This window comes from Rhincodon typus, chromosome 6 (assembly GCF_021869965.1).
Source record: "Rhincodon typus isolate 14 chromosome 6, sRhiTyp1.1, whole genome shotgun sequence".
Lineage (NCBI taxonomy): Eukaryota > Metazoa > Chordata > Chondrichthyes > Orectolobiformes > Rhincodontidae > Rhincodon > Rhincodon typus.
In genome coordinates this window covers 6,718,085-6,733,027 of record NC_063337.1, presented here as the reverse complement: position 1 = coordinate 6,733,027, position 14,943 = coordinate 6,718,085, and the positions used below count along the sequence as shown (strand labels likewise).

The 14,943-nt window shown below is 44.8% G+C and overlaps 1 protein-coding gene across 3 annotated transcripts in view; it reads right to left on the bottom strand.

Moving 5' to 3' along the window:
• The window catches only part of myo7aa (myosin VIIAa), a 232,413-nt gene that overhangs the window by 65,407 nt on the left and 152,063 nt on the right, over positions 1-14,943 (bottom strand). For all 3 annotated transcript variants that reach the window (XM_048598018.1, XM_048598019.1, XM_048598020.1), the window contains 5 exons: positions 14,797-14,923; positions 12,875-12,994; positions 9,780-9,953; positions 9,330-9,557; positions 6,279-6,449 (listed from right to left, as the gene is read on the bottom strand). In XM_048598018.1, coding sequence (XP_048453975.1) covers positions 6,279-6,449; positions 9,330-9,557; positions 9,780-9,953; positions 12,875-12,994; positions 14,797-14,923 — 820 coding nt within the window. The remainder of the gene's footprint in view (positions 1-6,278; positions 6,450-9,329; positions 9,558-9,779; positions 9,954-12,874; positions 12,995-14,796; positions 14,924-14,943) is intronic.

Below are 14,943 nucleotides of genomic sequence, written 5' to 3'. Positions count from 1 at the left end.
AAGGTATCAGGACAGAGGATCAAGTGATCAAGGTGGCATATGGGATGAGGGTTCTGAGGAAGGGTCACTGGACACGAAACATTAACTTTGATTTTTTTTCTTCACAGTTGCTGCCAGACCTGCTGAGCATTTCCAGCAGCTTCTGTTTTTGTTAAGACCAGGGAGACTGTGCTGCGTTATCGAATAGGCCACAGCTAGAGTATTGTGTGCAGTTCTGGAAGCCACATTATCAGAAGGATGTGACAGCACTGGAGAGGGTGCAGAGGAGATTTACCAGGATGCTGCCTGGGCTGGAGAGTTTCAGTTAAGAGGAGAGATTGGATAGACTGGGGTTGTTTCCCTTAGAATAGAGTAGACTGACAGGGACATGATTAAGATGCCTAAAATTAATGAGGGCCATAGATAGGGCAGACAGGAAGAAACTTTTCGCTTTGATGGAGAGATCAATGGCCAAGGGCACAGATTTAAGGTAACTTCCTTAAGTTTGGAGGAAAATTCTTTTCACCTAGAGGGTGGTGGGAATCTGGAACACAGTGCATGTAAGGCTGAGAGAGGCAGAAAACTCCATAATATCTAAGAAGTATTTAGATGTGTATTTGCAATGCCAAAGCATACAAGGCTATGGGCCAAGTGTCAGAAAATGAGATTAGAATAGTTAGATAGTTGTTTCTGACTGGCAAGGACTCATTGGGCTGAATGGCCATTTCCTGTGCTGTAGATCTCCAAGACTCTACTCTACTCTACTAGACGTTTCAAAAAGTTTAAGACTTCGCCCCTTAAGCTTTTAGTTTCTAGTAAAAAGAACACCAATGTAAGGTCTTTCCTGATATTTTGGTGGCACAGTGAATTCTCAGGGATAACAGGTAAATAGTTTGAATTTACAGATTTGATAACGTTCTCAAAGATCAGAGAAAATTCAAAACAAAAACCGTGAAGAATGACAGCAGGAAGGTGCAAACAGACCAAAAATAATCAAAAGCCAAAAATGATGACAGGATCTAGCAAACTCTTCACACAACAGAAGTTAATTCACGGACAGAAATGGCTGAGTGAGATGGTGGAGGCGAAATCATCTCAATGTTATAGCCTAGAAGACAGCCATTCGGTCCATCATGCTGACACCAGTTTCGTAACTAGGTGCCTAATCTCCATGTCCCTGCAAGCTATTGCTATCCAAAATCATCCAATGCCCTTGTAAATAGTTTACTTCAACCTGCCTCCACCTCACTTCCAGGTAGTACATTCCAGATTTTAAACTACTCAGCACGCTGGCTCAGTGGTTAGCACTGCTGCCTCATGGCACCAGGGACCCAGGTTCGATTCCACCTCGGGCAACAGTCGGTGTGAAGTTCACACATTCTCCCGTGTCTGCATGGGTTTCCTCCCACAGTCCAAAGATGTGCAGGGTAGGTGGACTGGCCATGCTAAATGTAGGCTTACAGGGGTAGGGTGGGATGTTCTTTGGGAGGGTTGGTGTGGACTCAATGGGCTGAATACCTTCTTTCCACAGTGTAGGGCTTCCATAATACTTGCTGTATGAAAACACTTCATATTTGCTCTGTCCTGCGTTCCTTCCGAATGGGAACCAGCTTCTCCCTTCCTACTGTACACATGACTTTGAAAACTTCTACCAATCTCCTCTTAGCCTTCTTTCCAGGGAAATGAGTTCCAACTTCTTAAGTCTATCCTCACTGACATTTCACATCCCTGGAACCATTCCTGCACACTCTTCAATGCATTCACATCTTTTCCATAATGTGGTATCCACAACTGTACATACAGCACTCCAACGGAGGTCTAAGGGGGAGTCTTGTACAAGTTCAAGATCACCTTCCTCTTGAACTCTACAGCTCTAATAATAAAGCCTGTGCACTTTATTAACAAATAATACAACAAAATCTGAGGAGCTAGTTAAATGAGTGTCACAATTTGGGATGCTGTCTAGACTGAAGATGGAACTCCTAAAATGCCTCTTATTCTCTGAAGCATGTTAGAATGACAGCAGTGCAGTAATCCATTTGATCAACAGAGGGCAGCAGCATGCTTCAGAAAAAAATGACAGGGGATTGTATAGAGATGTGGTCAGAAAAGGGTGGGAGACAGACAGACAGACAGACAGACAGACAGACACTCTCCTTTAAACTGTATCTTCAACTGCCCCACTGACCTAAATCCTTTTTTTAAAAATTGTGTGGACATTAAATTTCATGCTCACATCATGATTCAATTTTGGTATTGTATCAGAGTTGCATTGCATGGAAACAGACCCTTCGGTCCAACTAGTCCATACTGACCACGTCCCCAAATTAAATAGTCCCACTTGCCTGCATTTGGTTTATATCCCTCCAACCCTTTCCTATTCATGGGCTTATCCAAAATGTCTTTTAAATGCTGTAACTGTACCTGCACCTTCCGCTTCCTCTGGCAGTTCATTCCACAAACCAACCATCCTTCATGGAAAAAGTTGCCCCCTCATGTCCCTTTTAAATCCTTCTCCACATATTAAAAACATGTCCCCTAGTTTTGAACTCCCTCAGCCTAGGGAAAAGATCCTTGCTATTCACTATCTTCACCCCCCCATGATTTTATAAACCTCTAAGGTTACCCTTCAACCTCCTACACTCGTGGTAAAAAGTCCCAGCCTATCCAGCCTCTCCTTATGACTCAAACCCTCCATTCTCAGTAACATCCTGAAATCTTTTCTGAACCCTCTCCAATTTAATAATATCCTTCCTATTGCAGGGCAACCAGAACGGGACACAGTACTCCCAAAGTGGCCTCATCAGCATCTTGTACAATCTCAATATGACGCCCCAACTCCTATACTAAAAAAGGTCTGAGCAAGGAAGGCAAACGTGCTAAATGCCTTCTTAACCAAATAAAAACCAAAAAGAACTGTAGATGCTGTAAATCAGAAACAAAAAACAGAAGAAGAAGTTGGTGGAAAAACTCAGCAGGTCTGGCAGCATCTGCGAAAAGAAATCAGAGTTAATGTTTCAGATCTGGTGACCCTTGCTCAAAACTGATGGTAGCTAGGAAACTGTCAGTTTATATGCAGAAAATAGGGTGGGAGTAAGGGGTAAGGAGTAAGGAGTAAGGAGTAAGGAGTAAACAATAGGTGGGGATAGAGCCCAAAGAGAGACGAGAGCAGTTGGACAGACAAAGATGTAAATAACGATTTAGCCAGGAGGGTGAAGAGTTATTGATGGGGAGTGTTAATGGATAACAACAGGCAGCATGTAATAGCAGGTTGTGTGATCACAAGGCCTAGTATGGGGGTAGGGGGCTAGGACATTGGAGCGTTCAGGCCCTAAAATTATTGAATTCAATATGGAGTCCAGACTGAGTATAAACTGGCATTTTCCCAGCTACCATCAATTCTGAGGAAGGGTCACTGGACCCAAAACATTAACTGATTTCTCTTCACAAATGCAACCAGGCCTGAGGTCTTCTTAACTACCCTGTCTACCTGTGACACCAACTTCAAAGAACCCTTGGCTTTGTAGATCAAATGTTGCTTCAGTTTGTGCTTGATTGGAGGAGCTGGTTACCAAATAAACCACCTCCCATCTTCAAGGTCCTCCTTTTAGAACTAACTGTCAAAATAAAATGAAGTAAGCGCGTTAGTAACCCCTTTTTTCCCCACAGTTTTAAAAAAAAAATTAAAGAGAGATAGTGGTGTAGTGGTATAGTGGTAATGTCACTGGACTAATAACCCAGAACCCCAGGTACATACTCTGTGGGTGTAGGTTCAGATCCCACCATGGCATTGGGCAGAAGTTAAATTCAATGAAAAGAAAAATTGAATTGAATGTTAGTCTCGGGGGCTCTTCTAATGCAGTGGCAGTATCCCTACCTCTGGACCAGGAGGCTTGGGTTCATGTCCATCTGCCACAGAAGTGTGTAATAGCATCACTGTATTTATGAAGTTAGTCTCAGTAATGAGAACCATGAATCCACTGTCCTACCTAGTTCATTAATATCCTTTCAGGAAGGAAATCTGCCATCCTTACCTGGTCTGGCCTACATGTGACTCCAGACCCACAGCAACGTGGGTGTCTCTCAAATGCCCTCTGAAATGGCCTGCCAAGGCACTCAGACTGAAGCAAAATGGGTAATAAATGCTGGCCTTGCCAGTCATGCCTTCACCCCGTGAAAGATGAAAAGCCTTTTCTGAAGACTCTACTTAAAAAATGAGACACTTTTTTTTAAAACAAGAAAAATATGATTCGCAAAAGAAGCAAATGTGATGCGAAGAGAAAACATTGCAACAGCACAGGGTTTGCAAAGTCTGGAAGAACATCAGAGACAGGTCTAATTGAGGCATTCATGGGGCATTATTTCTGCTTAAATAATCACTCAATGTGCAAGGGAATCGGAAAAGGCAGGAAAGCAGCACTAAGTCGTGACTTAGTTCTGTGGAGAGATGGTGCATACATGGTCAGCTGAATGGGCTCCTGCAGTACCATAGCACTTCGTGATTTCAACTTTTCAGAACTTCCGACAAGTCCTACCAAAGCAAAGCCTCAACCCTAATGTTGCAAATATCTAGCTCCATGTCAACATCTAGATTATGGAGATATTTCAACAATACTGGGGAGGCGATGGCCCAGTGGTATTATCACTGGACTGTTAGTCCAGAGACCCAGGTAATGTTCTGGGGACCTGGGTTCGAATCCCGCCACAGCAGATGGTGGAATTTGAATTCAATAAAATATCTGGAATTAAGAATCTAACGACGACCATGAATCCATTGTCGGAAAAACCCACCTGGTTCACTAATGCCCTTTAGGGAAGGAAACTGCCATCCTTACCTGGTCTGGCCCACATGAGACCCAAAGCAATGTGGTTGACTCTTAACTGCCCTCTGGGTAATTAGGATGGGCAATAAATGCTGCCTAGCCAGCGACGCCCTCATCCCGTGAATGAATAAAAATAACTTTGAATAAAAGACAACCTTTGCCACCAGAAAACACACCAATGTACTTCACTCAGGAACATAAGTGGGGCAGAACATGAAACCAAAATCACATGGAGATATCAGATCAGGCCAAAAGGCTTCTTCAGGACTGTGTGATTCTGTGAGACCTGGAGCTTTGTCAGAAGGATAGGTTTTATTGTGGATGGGGAGATGAGGATGGAGGTTGGAGGTTGGAGGTTGGAGGTTGGAGGGGAAGTTCCAAAAAAAAAAAAAATTGTAGCGATAGAATGCAAGAGATATGCATGGAAGGATTTGAAAATAAGGATGGGAATTATGAAATCCAGGCCCATTTGGACAGTGAGTGAATAAACATGAGCAAATATTGGGGTGAATAAGAATTGCCACACATTAAGACTGAAGGTTGGATAAGCAGAAGTTTAAGGAAGGTGGAAATTGGCCAGGAGAGGGTGTTCGAATAGTCAAGAATAAAGAAAATTACAGCACAGGAACAGGCCCTTCAGCCCTCCAAGCCTGCGCCGATCCAGATCCTCTATCGAAACCTGTCACCTATTTTCCAAGGATCTGTATCCCTCTGCTCCCTGCCCATTCATATATCTGTCTAGATACATCTTAAAATGACGCTATCATACCCACCTCTACCACCTCCACTGGCAACGCATTCCAGGCACCCACCACCCTCTGCGTAAAGAACTTTCTACACATATCTCCCTTAAACTTTTCCCCTCTCACGTTGAAATCGTGACCCGTTAACCGAGTCCCCCACTCTGGGAAAAAGCTTCTTGCTATCCACCCTGTCTATACCCCTCATGATTTTGTAGACCTCAATCGGGTCCCCCCTCAACCTCCGTCTTTCTAATGTAAATAATCCTAATCTACTCAACCTCTCTTCATAGCTAGCGCCCTCCATACCAGGCAACATCCTGGTGAACCTCCTCTGCATCCTCTCCAAACCACATCCTTTTGGTAATGTGGTGACCAGAACTGTACAGAGTATTCAGAATGTGGTTGAAACAAAAGCCCTATACAACTGTAACATGACCTGCCAACTCTTGTACTCAATACCCCGTCTGATGAATGAAAGCATGCCGTATGACTTCTTGACCACTCTATCTGCCTGCGTTGCCACCTTCAGGGTACAATAGACCTGAACACCCAGAACTCTGTGCATCAATTTTCCCCAGGGCTTTTCCATTTACCGTATATCGTATAGTTCGCTCTTGAAGTCAGGTCCACGAGACTCTGCTCAGGTTCAACAACACAGTTCACTGGACAAATCTCAGATCGTTGGGGTGCACCCTCTATCAGGCTTGCCAGCAAACGTGCAGCGTGAACTCACCTTCTTATGAGCTGCGGTGATGTACTGAGCCCATTTCTCCACTGTTTTAGAGGTGGTGATCTCCCGATCCGGAATGTAAGATGGGATTAAGCTCACGAGTCTCTCCAGGATGATCTCAGATCCATAATCCACATAGTACTGCTGGGATGCCAGCTCAGCCAGGTCCTCCTCCTATTGCAGCCAGGATGAGAGAGAGACACACAGTCAGTAGGTGTTCACTAACTGAAAAAGTGTATAACAAAATGGCAAACCAGAACAATGCTCGGGATGTTACATTTATTTTTTTAATGGTTAAGCTCTAACATCACGGAGAGGGGCTGTATTAATGACCCAAGTCTAGGTCCCTGAGAAAAGGTGGTGGTGAGTTACCTTTAATATCTGGTGCAGTCCATATGGTGGGAGGTACCCATTCAGGGATGAGGGGTTCGGAACAAAAATTGCTCGATACCTGCACTGAGGAGTGGGGAAGGAATATTATCTGGTCCATTTTCTTTATTCACTCATGGGACACTGGCATCAGTGGGCAGAAAGTAAATGCTGTCCCAGCCAACACAGGGGAAAATTACTGCAAGTGCTGGAATCTGTACTGAAAACAAAGATCAATTGCTGGAAATCACAGTGGGTCAGGCAGCATCCTTGGAGCGAGAGAGCGCTAACGTTGAGTCTAGATGACTGAGTCAACGCTAGCTTGCTCCCTCTCCACAGATGCTGCCCGACCCGCTGGGATTTCCAGCGATTTTCAGTTTATCTGTCTGCTGTACCCAAAATGCCATGGGTGGGGTAGAATATCCAAATTTTTGACCCAGCAACCAAGATCCTAGCCTCTGACCTGCTCTGGTGTTTATATGACCAATCCAGTTCAGTTTCTGGTCAATGACAACCCTCAAAGTTGATAATGTGCTCGAATTCAGCAGCGGTAATGCCACTGAATGTCAAAGAGCGATGGTTAGATTCTGTCTGATCGGGCATGATCACTGCCTGACATTCATGACAAATGTCACTTGTTACTTTTAAGCCCAAGCCTGGATATTGTCCAGATCTTGTTGCATACGAACACGGACTGCCTCAGTATCTGAGGAGTCACCAGTGGTGCCGAACATTGTGCAGTCATCGAACATCCCCAATTCTGACCTCATGACAGAGGGAGAGTCATTGATGAAGCAGCTGAAGATGGTTGGGCCTACCCTGAGGAACCCTTGCAGAAATATGTCCTGGGAATGGAGACTTCTGCCCTTCAACAACCACAACCATCTTCCTCTGTGCCAGGTATGACCAACCAGCTGGGAGTCTGCCCCCAGATTTCCTACTGTCTCCAGTTTGGCTAGGGACCCCCCCCCACACCGATGCTACACTCTCTATTCGAGCTCAAGGGCATGCTCCGTTAAATATGGAAGTGGAACAGGGGACAGGATTTAATGATGGTGCCCTCTATGCAATTGTTTTGCTTGTTTCCTCCTCAGAATGTGGGTGTTGGTGACACAATTAGCACTAATCGCCCAAATGTGGTCTCCACAACTGACTGACTTGCTATACCACTTGAGGCCAGCAGAGGCAGGCTTGTCCAACAGAAGCTGATGGCTGCAACTGCTAAAAGGAGAAGCGGACTCCATTTTTGATCCTTTTTGTTTCGTTGGGGGAAGGCAGCGACGTGCAGCATGAGCATCACTGGAAGGGCAATTCCAAGATGCCGGCCGGTGGTCCCCAGACATGTTCAAATCCCACCACGGGGAACCTTAACTAATTATAAAATTTTTTTAAAAAAACCTGGATCTCTGGATTTTGTTCGCTCATTTCTGGGAATGTAGAGTAACCCAGTTAAGCCAGCTTTTATATCCCTAATTACGCTCAAGACGGTAGTGGTAAGCTGCCTCCCAGAACTGAATTTCCAAGGGTGGAATTGGGGGCACAGAGTGGGGATGGAGTCCCTGAGGTAAAAAAGGAACCTCCTCCGAGAAAGCAACATCAGTGAGTTGTCGTTAACACCCCATCTAGTTCATTCCAACTTCTCAGAAGGTCGTATCTGCCGTTTCTAACCCCATCTGGGCTACACGTGACTCCAGACCCACAAAATGACATGGCTGGATTCTCAACTGCTCGAGGATATTAGCAATGGTCGAAGAAATGCCTGCCTCGCCAGGGTGACCGCTTCCACCACCCCCCTCACACCCACAAATGGACCTTTTAGAATAAAAGGCTCCCTCTCCACACTGTTTAAGTGAGAACATAACCAAAGACATTCGTATAAACAATATTAAAGCAGAAATTAACTACTCTTCTCCCCTAAGCGTTGGAGGCTTGGCAGATATACTTCTGGACTGGTCTCCAGAGACCACTAGAAAAGGTGACAAGAAACCTCACTAGGGGCGGCTGAGAAATTTAGGTCTGTAATAAAACAAACCCTCAATAATCATTGAATCCCTACAGTGCGGAAGCAGGCCATTCAGCCCATGGAGTCCACACTGACCCTCCAAAGAGGATTGCACCTAGACCCACCCCCTACTCTATCTCTATAGCCCTGCATTTCTCATGGCTAACCCACCGAGCCTGCATATCCCGGGGCACTACGGGGCAATTTAGCATGGCCAATCCACACAACTTGCACATCTTTAGCCTGTGGGAGGAAATCAGATCACCCAGGAGGAAATCCATGCAGACACGGAGAACGTCTGTTGGAGTTTGCACAGTCACCCGAGAGTGGGATTGAACTCGGGTCCCTAGTGCTGAGAGGCAACGGTGCTAACCACTGAGTCATAATGCTGCCCAGCAACAACGTCCCAGCATCTACTGCACTGCAGTTAAAAACCCGTTTGTGTTGACTAACAGGAAATCTGCCATCCCTTCTTGATCTGGTGTACGCGAGTCTCCAGACCCATAGCAAGATGATGCGCTGAACTCCATTCTCAAAGCAACTCAGTCCAAGGGCAATTAGGGACAGGCAATAAATGTTGGCATTGCCAGTAACGCATAAAACAGGAGGAGACGGCACACAGAAACAGGCCATTCGGTCCATCAAGTGCGCCTCGAGGAATACCTGAGTGAAGTCAGGCTCACCTTGTCACACCTGTACTCTCCAAACTTGACCCCTCTCACTGTCTGCTGGTAAATGAGGTTTGTTGCCACCAGGTCCTCAGTAGGATTGTGCCAGGGTGTGAAGATCTCCTTACGGAAGAAGAGGCGCCAGGGTGCGTTGCGTTCTTGCGCACCTTGCTCCTTGGCGTACTGCTCGCACTGGGAGACGGCATCCATCACATAATCATTCCCACTGCCAAGGGAGGAGACCTACAGAGGGGGCAGTTCACGTGTCAGTGAAAGTTTAATTGAACCATCAACACTCCAAAAGGGAACAGATGTTAAGTTTGGCAACAGAACCATCATGCATGGTCTTTCTGCCCAGCAACAAAGAACTTCCGTTTACATTCCAATAGTCCAACCACCATCAGCGTTTATATTTCACCTTTAAGCACAAATGGTTGGAAGGATGATAGTTTTGGTCATCCATACCTTGTCAAACAAAGCAATATATAGAGAAAATCCAAAGCGATCCTTCAGGCCTATCTTGTCAGCCAACGCATTGCACAGCTCTTTGGCTGTTGTCGCGGAGTCTGTCAAGAGAGTCTTTGTTGTTCCATCCATGAAGGTGATGGGCAACATGATCGGCTTCTTTGACTTGGTGGCCTGTTACAAGGAGAAGACAAAGGGCAGATTACAGAATACACCGTTGCAGGAGGTCACTGACACTTTCAAAAAGGGATCTCAGTGCGTGCGAGACGGGAGAAAAGGGGGATAGACAGATTTTCTGATGAGATTTGTTTGGAGTCCATAAACACTAGCAGAGACTATTTGGGCTGGATGGCCTCTTCCTCACAGCACTGTTGGTGTACTGACACCGCTCGGAATGTAAGCCAGTTAGGAAAGCAGCTCATTAACAAAGGGCAGAGATGGGCAATAAGTGATGTCTAGTCAGTAATGCCCTGAACGTAGAAGGGGAGATGCCAATGTTGGACTGGGGTGGGCAAAGTCAAGTCACATGACACCAGGTTATGGTCACTTTACCCAAGAAAGGGAGCAGTAGTTCAATAAGTTTAAGCTTATTGGACTATGACCTGGTGTCATGTGACTTCTGACTCAGCAAAGATATCAATCATCCACAATTAGGAGGTTATATTGTTATTTATCCTTCCTCCAAACCTTAAGGGTCTATTGGTACTGTCTCTCACTCCAGACATAGTATCTGTATGTGGATCTAGCCTGTCTCTCACTTCAAAAAAAGGTCCCGACCCGAAACGTCAGCTTTCCTGCTCCTCTGATGCTGCCTGGCCTGCTGTGTTCATCCAGCTCCACAGTGTTATCCCTGACTCCAGCATCAGCAGTTCTTACTATCTCTCAGTCTACAGTTAGCTGCTTGGGGTCATCAATACTGAAGAGGAGGAACGTTCCAATGCCTCAATAATTTTTGTGAGCTCATTAAAGGATTACTCTAACTAGATTCTTCAAGTAGACACCATTCTATCTCGATGATTCCACCACACAAAATTTGGTGAAAGATTTTTTCATTTCAATGTTTACTAACACCAATGCAATCTCGTAGCAACTGCACGAACCAAGCCAATCCCCACCTAACTATTTAGTCCACACGCTGGGAAGGAGGGAAATCCAGCTGGAAATCAAGGATTGCTTTGTTCAAAACATCCCAGTTTTTCTTCCTGGATGACCATTTTGCAGGAATGCAAACTGTAATCAAAGATTCTTAGTGACTTCAATCTGCCGTTGCTAGAAGTCACTGGAGCGAGAGGCATTTCTGTTCTACCTATCGTCCTGCTTTCTGTACAATTCTGTCCTTTCATAATCCTGCGCTTTTTGCTTTTTTTCCTTAAAAAAAAAACAAACTTAGGGGCAGGTATCCCACAGTCCAAGCTCAGCGTGTTACTTTCAGACAAATTGGTTTGTAAAAAATGACAAAAAAAAAGTAGCTAAACTAAATCCTTCTTTCCTGCCAGAGGTCCTGGCAGCTCTGGCACAAAAATTCTGAGGGCATCATGGACATGCATCTATATACATGTGCCACAATGAAGCAGGATACAGGTGGAGAGCATGCCAGGGATTTTCAATTAAGTACAAGATCACAGTCAAAAATCCAAAAGAACTACGAATGCTGGAAATCAAACAAAACCAGCGATTGCTGGAGGAACTCGGCAGGTCTGGCAGCATCTGTGGTGAGAAGGCAGAATTAATGTTTTGGGTCGAGTGATCCTTCCTCAGAACCTTCCAATGAAGAGTCACTGGATTTGAAACATTAACTGCTTTCTCTCCATGGATGATGCCAGACCTGCTGAGTTTTTTCAGCAAATCACTTTTTTTTAAAAAAAAAACAAGATCAGTGCAATATTTGAACATAATTTCCAACTCGTTAGAGTTGAACATCATGCAATTGTAATTGTCACTGGGGACAGAAAACAAAAACACCTTAATTGCAAAAATAATGAAGCATTATGAAAGTAGAAGTTTAACCTTTGTGTCAGCTTTTTCAATTGATTGATTGATTTGATTTGATTTATTTTCATGTGGACCCAAGTACAGTGAAAAGCCTTGTTTTGTGAGCAGGACAGGCAGATCATAGTAAGCAAGGACATACCAATCAAAGTGCTTAGACACTGAGGCACACAGGATGTGTGAAAGGCAAGATCATTAACACAAGCTCAGTCAAGGACAAAAGAAAGCCCTTTGGCAAACAACACTAAATACAACTTCAAAACAAGTCGCTTCAAAAAAATAAAGTCGTTTAATAAAAGAACATAACCATGGCAAAAAATCAGCAGTGCGCTATATATTGAACGCGAGACCTTCTGGAACAGGTTGACTACCGCAAAGAAAGTCTTACATTAACAGTACGCCTTCAATACTGCTGAAAATCCCAAAATACTTCACAACCATTTCACAGTGCCGATATTACTGTTGTAATATGGAAAGTACAACAGCCAACCTATGCATAGCATGGTCTCACAAATCAACAATGCAAAATGATCATAGATCATGAATCCCTATGGTGTATGGAGTGCACACCAACCCTCTGAACAGCATCCCACCCAGATCCAATCTCCATACCCTATCCCTGTAATCCTGCATTTCCCATCTAGTCTGCACATCCCTGAACACTATGGGCAACTTAGCATGGCCACTCCACCCTACCCTGCACATCTTTGGACTGTGGGAGGAAACCGGAGCACCTGGAGGAAACCCACGCAGACACGGGGAGAAGAATGTGCAAACTCCACACAGACAGTCGGCCAAGGGTGGAATCGAACCCGGGTCCCTGGTGTTGAGAGGCAGCAGTGCTAACCACGGAGCCACCTTTAATCTGACAATCCGCTTCCGGTGATAGGCATTGTGGGTAGATGTTGGGCAATCCTTTGCTGCTCCTCTTAATGAGGCTGTGGGATTCGACAAGTTCAAACCGAGGGGCAGACAGCCTCTTGGTTTAAGGTCTTGGAGATTGTCTCGGAACACTAACCCCCACCATCCACCTCTCCCACCCTGGGCCCCTCCTCCCACCAGATTTTTTTAATTAACATACTAAATATCACATTCCCAGAATGTACCTGGAGTTCCAGCCAGCTGGGAGGCTGTGTCCGGGTCCCATTAGCAAACGTTCTCCTCATTCTTTCCTCACAGTAAGGTGCGTAGCCAGGCGGACCTCCGTGGATAAAATTCCTCAAGTACTGTGGCAAGAGAAAAACGATATTAGCATAGCACTGGCAGGCCATTCAGCCCCTTTAAGCCTGGTCCACCTTTCAATTAGATCATGGCAGATTTCCCTCCCAAGTCTCATTGTCCCAAAGTGGTTCCGTGACTGTCTACTTGCCAACCAAAAATCCACTGTCAACTCATGTAGGAGGCAAATTTTTAAAACAGTGGTTTGTGTGTGATATAAACTTCCACAGGAAGTGGTGGATGGGGTGCAGTTACACAATGTTTAAAAAGACATTTGGATACGTTCATGAACACAAAAAAGTTTGTAGGGGTATGGGCCAACTGCAGGCAGATGGGAATTGTTCAGTTTGGAATTAAGGTAAGCATGGACTGGTTGGACCGAAGGGTCCGTTTCCTTGCTGTACTAATCTAAATCACAAGGGGTCCAGACAAAGTAGACAAGGAAAAACCATTCCTGCTTCCAGCAAGGGTGAGATGACAGAATGAAAGTGATTTGCGAAAGAAGTAAACGTGACGTGACATGAGAAATACTTTTTCGCTCAGCAAGTAGTGAGGGAATGAAATGCACTGCCTGGAAACATGGAGGATGCAGGTTCAACAGTGGTGCTATTTCTGTTTAAATAGCATTCAGGAAAAGAAGGTAAAAAAAGAGGTAGGAGGATGGCACTAAGTCACAATGCCACTTGTACAGTCAGTGCAGACAATGGGCCGTATGGCCTCCTTCTGCACTGTACCAAATTCTGCAGCTCAAAATGCTCATGCTGGATTTTGTCCCCCACCCCCCTCTCTGCAGGTCTGCCAAACACTTCCATGCATGTTCCGTTTTTATTCCAGATTGCCATCATCTGCAACTGAACAACTTCAGTTTTGACATTTTCAATGGATTCCTAGCCTCGACAGCTTTTGTGGGAATCAATTCCAAATTTTCAGTCCCTTTTCTGTCAGGAGTGCAGATTAAATTGATGGTGCAATGTACACCAGCATTCCTCACTGGGACAGGAATCTCAAACTGTCCCCGGTCACATCATCGTTCTCTGCTCCCCCAATAATCCTAAAATCAAAATAAGTCAGTCAGATCAGTTCGATTTCATTAAAGAAAAATAGAATTATTAAAAGAAAGAACTGCATTTATATAGTGCCTTTCTGGATTGTGGACAGCCTAAAGCATTTTACAGTCAATGAAATATTTTTGAAAGTACATTCACTGCCGCAGGGTAGTAAATGAGGCAGTCGATTTGCACAGAGCAACCTCCCACATACAGTAATGTGATCATGACCAGGAAACGTGCTACACAGTGCATTCAATAACCTTTGGACACAAAAACAGAAATTGCTGGAAAAGCTCAGTAGGTCTGGCAACATCCTTAGATAGAAAGCAGAGAGAGTTAACGTTTCTGGTCCAGTGACCCTTCCTCAGGTTGGGAATTTTTTTCATAACTTTTGGACATGGTTTGGGACATTGAAAAAACAGTTTAAACAGAAACAATGGTTACCTCACAATATGACGACAAGTTAATTTTAGGCACAGCAAGCTCCCACTAACAGCAATGCTGTAACAGATTATTTTAGTTTAAGAAAACTAAGAGCACCATCACCTAATAGGTAAAAAGATGTTGCGGTGGGGAGGTGTGGTGTGGAAAGAAGACAGCGTGACAGAAAAAAAAAACAAATGCACATTGGCCAGCACTTCAGGGAGAAGTCTTTTCCTTTAAAGCAGACGCACCTTGGTTTTACATTTCATCCATTTTCAGGTGGATTTCTGTACATTTTCAGCATTTATAAAAGCACACAGTGAGAACTGGAGACTTACCTTGACAAACTTTGCAGAAGGAGCGAAGCAGCCAACACAGAGGGACACGAGGATCCAGCCCCGGGCGTGGCTGCTCTTGGAGGGATTCTGGGTAAGTTGCTTGCAGATCTGGCAGTAAATCTCATCCCTGTCACATAACAAGACTCA